Here is a 1,702-nt window from a genome sequence, read left to right as displayed (position 1 = left end):
TCTGGCATCGCTGGAATAGAGCAGGGCAGGTAGGAGATGAGTTAGGGATGAGGATCACAGCCCCACCCTCTCATCTCTCACCTTTCTAAGGGATTAATGACTCTGAGAGAAGCCAGGAGGGAGGCACGACAACCCTGACCCTGTGTGGGCACAGTCTGCTCTGACCGGGGCGAGCCCCGCTACCCCATTGACTGGACAGCACCCGCAGGGCAGGGCAGGAATTAGTCCTTATCCTCAGGTTTTCTTTTTGGAGAGAAGTCCACATGTCGTCATAAGTCATACTATGGCTCTACAGGCAGCTCAGGCTCTGCACTGGGCATCGATGGGGAAACTGGACAGGATGGACTTGAGGAGGAGTCCACTGGCCCTGCAGGGTCCTTCTCGAGGGCCTACTTCCTCCTGATCCCCAAAAGCAGCCCAGCTCTGCTCCCCGATCCTTGCATCCCCAGGAGCCCCTGCTACCTGATCACTTCAGCCGCCCAAACGCCCCCAGGTCCCCTTTGTGCAGCGTCGTAGTTCCCCCGGGCGTGGAAGTATTTGTCTGCGCCCTTGTAATTGGCTTCTCTCATGTCAGAGTAGGCTCTCCACATGTCCCAAGCCCCTGGGAAGCAAAGGGCACGGCAAAGGGATACCAGGTGAACAAAAGACAGTGACACCCCTTAGAGAAGTATCAAGGAATGAGTAATGGACCATTGACTCAAAGCACATCGTTGTGACTCGTGTCTCTCTGCTTGTTGTGGGATTAAATGGCATCCTGAAAACTTTCTAAATGGACTATACTGATGATGTAGGCTGTAAGCGCTAGGGCAGTGGTCCTTTTCTCAGTCTTGGATCAACTTTCTAATCCCTGGGAAGGTTTGAAAGTCTGATGCCAAGTCACATCTCAGGCAATTATCTCGGTCTCTCTGGGGATGGGTACCAGGCGGCAAAGGTTTTTACCGCGTTCCAGGTGATTCCAATACGTAGCTGAGATTGATAACTGCCGAGCTTTAGGCAGTGATTCTCACCGGTATCTACCTGACAAGAGCTGCGGCCTCATGCACAGCTGGGTTCAAATTCTTCTCGGCCACCTGCTGCCTGGCGCTCAGGCCCTGGCCAATGGACTCAGCTACCATAAGCCTTCGTTTTCTCCCCTTCCGAGCTGGGGCAGCTGCCTGCCTCATCAAGCTATTCTGCAGTTAAAGCGGGCGACCGACTGTTTCGGCTTGACTGGAGCTGTCCCTGTTTGCCTAGAACTGTCCCAGTTGCACTAACAATGTTGTGGAAAACTCTTGAGACCTGTGCAAACCAGGAGAGTTGCTTGCCCGAAAAGACAGGAAGTGCTGAATTCCTAGTGCAGGCTTGATGCGTGTTGCCAGCTCCCTTTATGTCAGTTAAAGGCTAGAAATGGCAGGAAACAGACTAAAGCGGGGGCAGTGTCACTGACTGTAGGTGCCTTGGCAAGAGCTAACTCGACCGTCTCTCTAAACTATCCCATTAGGAAATATAAGGAAGTGCGGGGGATGGGAAAAAGGAAGGAAGGATGGAAACAGCGAAGGAAGAGTGGGGGTGAGAGGAGGAGGAGAAAAGATGGATAGCTTTAATCATAATTGATGCAATTAGTTCAGAGTGAAATTTTATACCTTTTCAAGACTTATTTTGTGTCTTTGAGTCAACTAACATTTGAGATGGGGGTGGATTGTTCTTTCCCTAATAAGTGCTT

General features: G+C 51.4%; 1 protein-coding gene across 1 annotated transcript in view; it reads right to left on the bottom strand.

Annotated features, from left to right (window-relative positions):
* LOC105304228 (serum amyloid A-2 protein) overlaps positions 1-604 on the bottom strand; it is a 7,618-nt gene extending 7,014 nt beyond the window's left edge. The window contains exon 1 of the mRNA XM_023522161.1: positions 486-604. Coding sequence (XP_023377929.1) covers positions 486-590 — 105 coding nt within the window. The 5' untranslated portion in view covers positions 591-604. The remainder of the gene's footprint in view (positions 1-485) is intronic.
* Positions 605-1,702: the final 1,098 nt, after the last annotated feature.

This window comes from Pteropus vampyrus, unplaced genomic scaffold (genome assembly GCF_000151845.1).
Source record: "Pteropus vampyrus isolate Shadow unplaced genomic scaffold, Pvam_2.0 Scaffold334, whole genome shotgun sequence".
NCBI classification, from domain to species: Eukaryota; Metazoa; Chordata; class Mammalia; order Chiroptera; family Pteropodidae; genus Pteropus; species Pteropus vampyrus.
The sequence above is the reverse complement of the archived record's forward strand: the minus strand, read 5'-3'. Positions and strand labels throughout refer to the sequence as shown.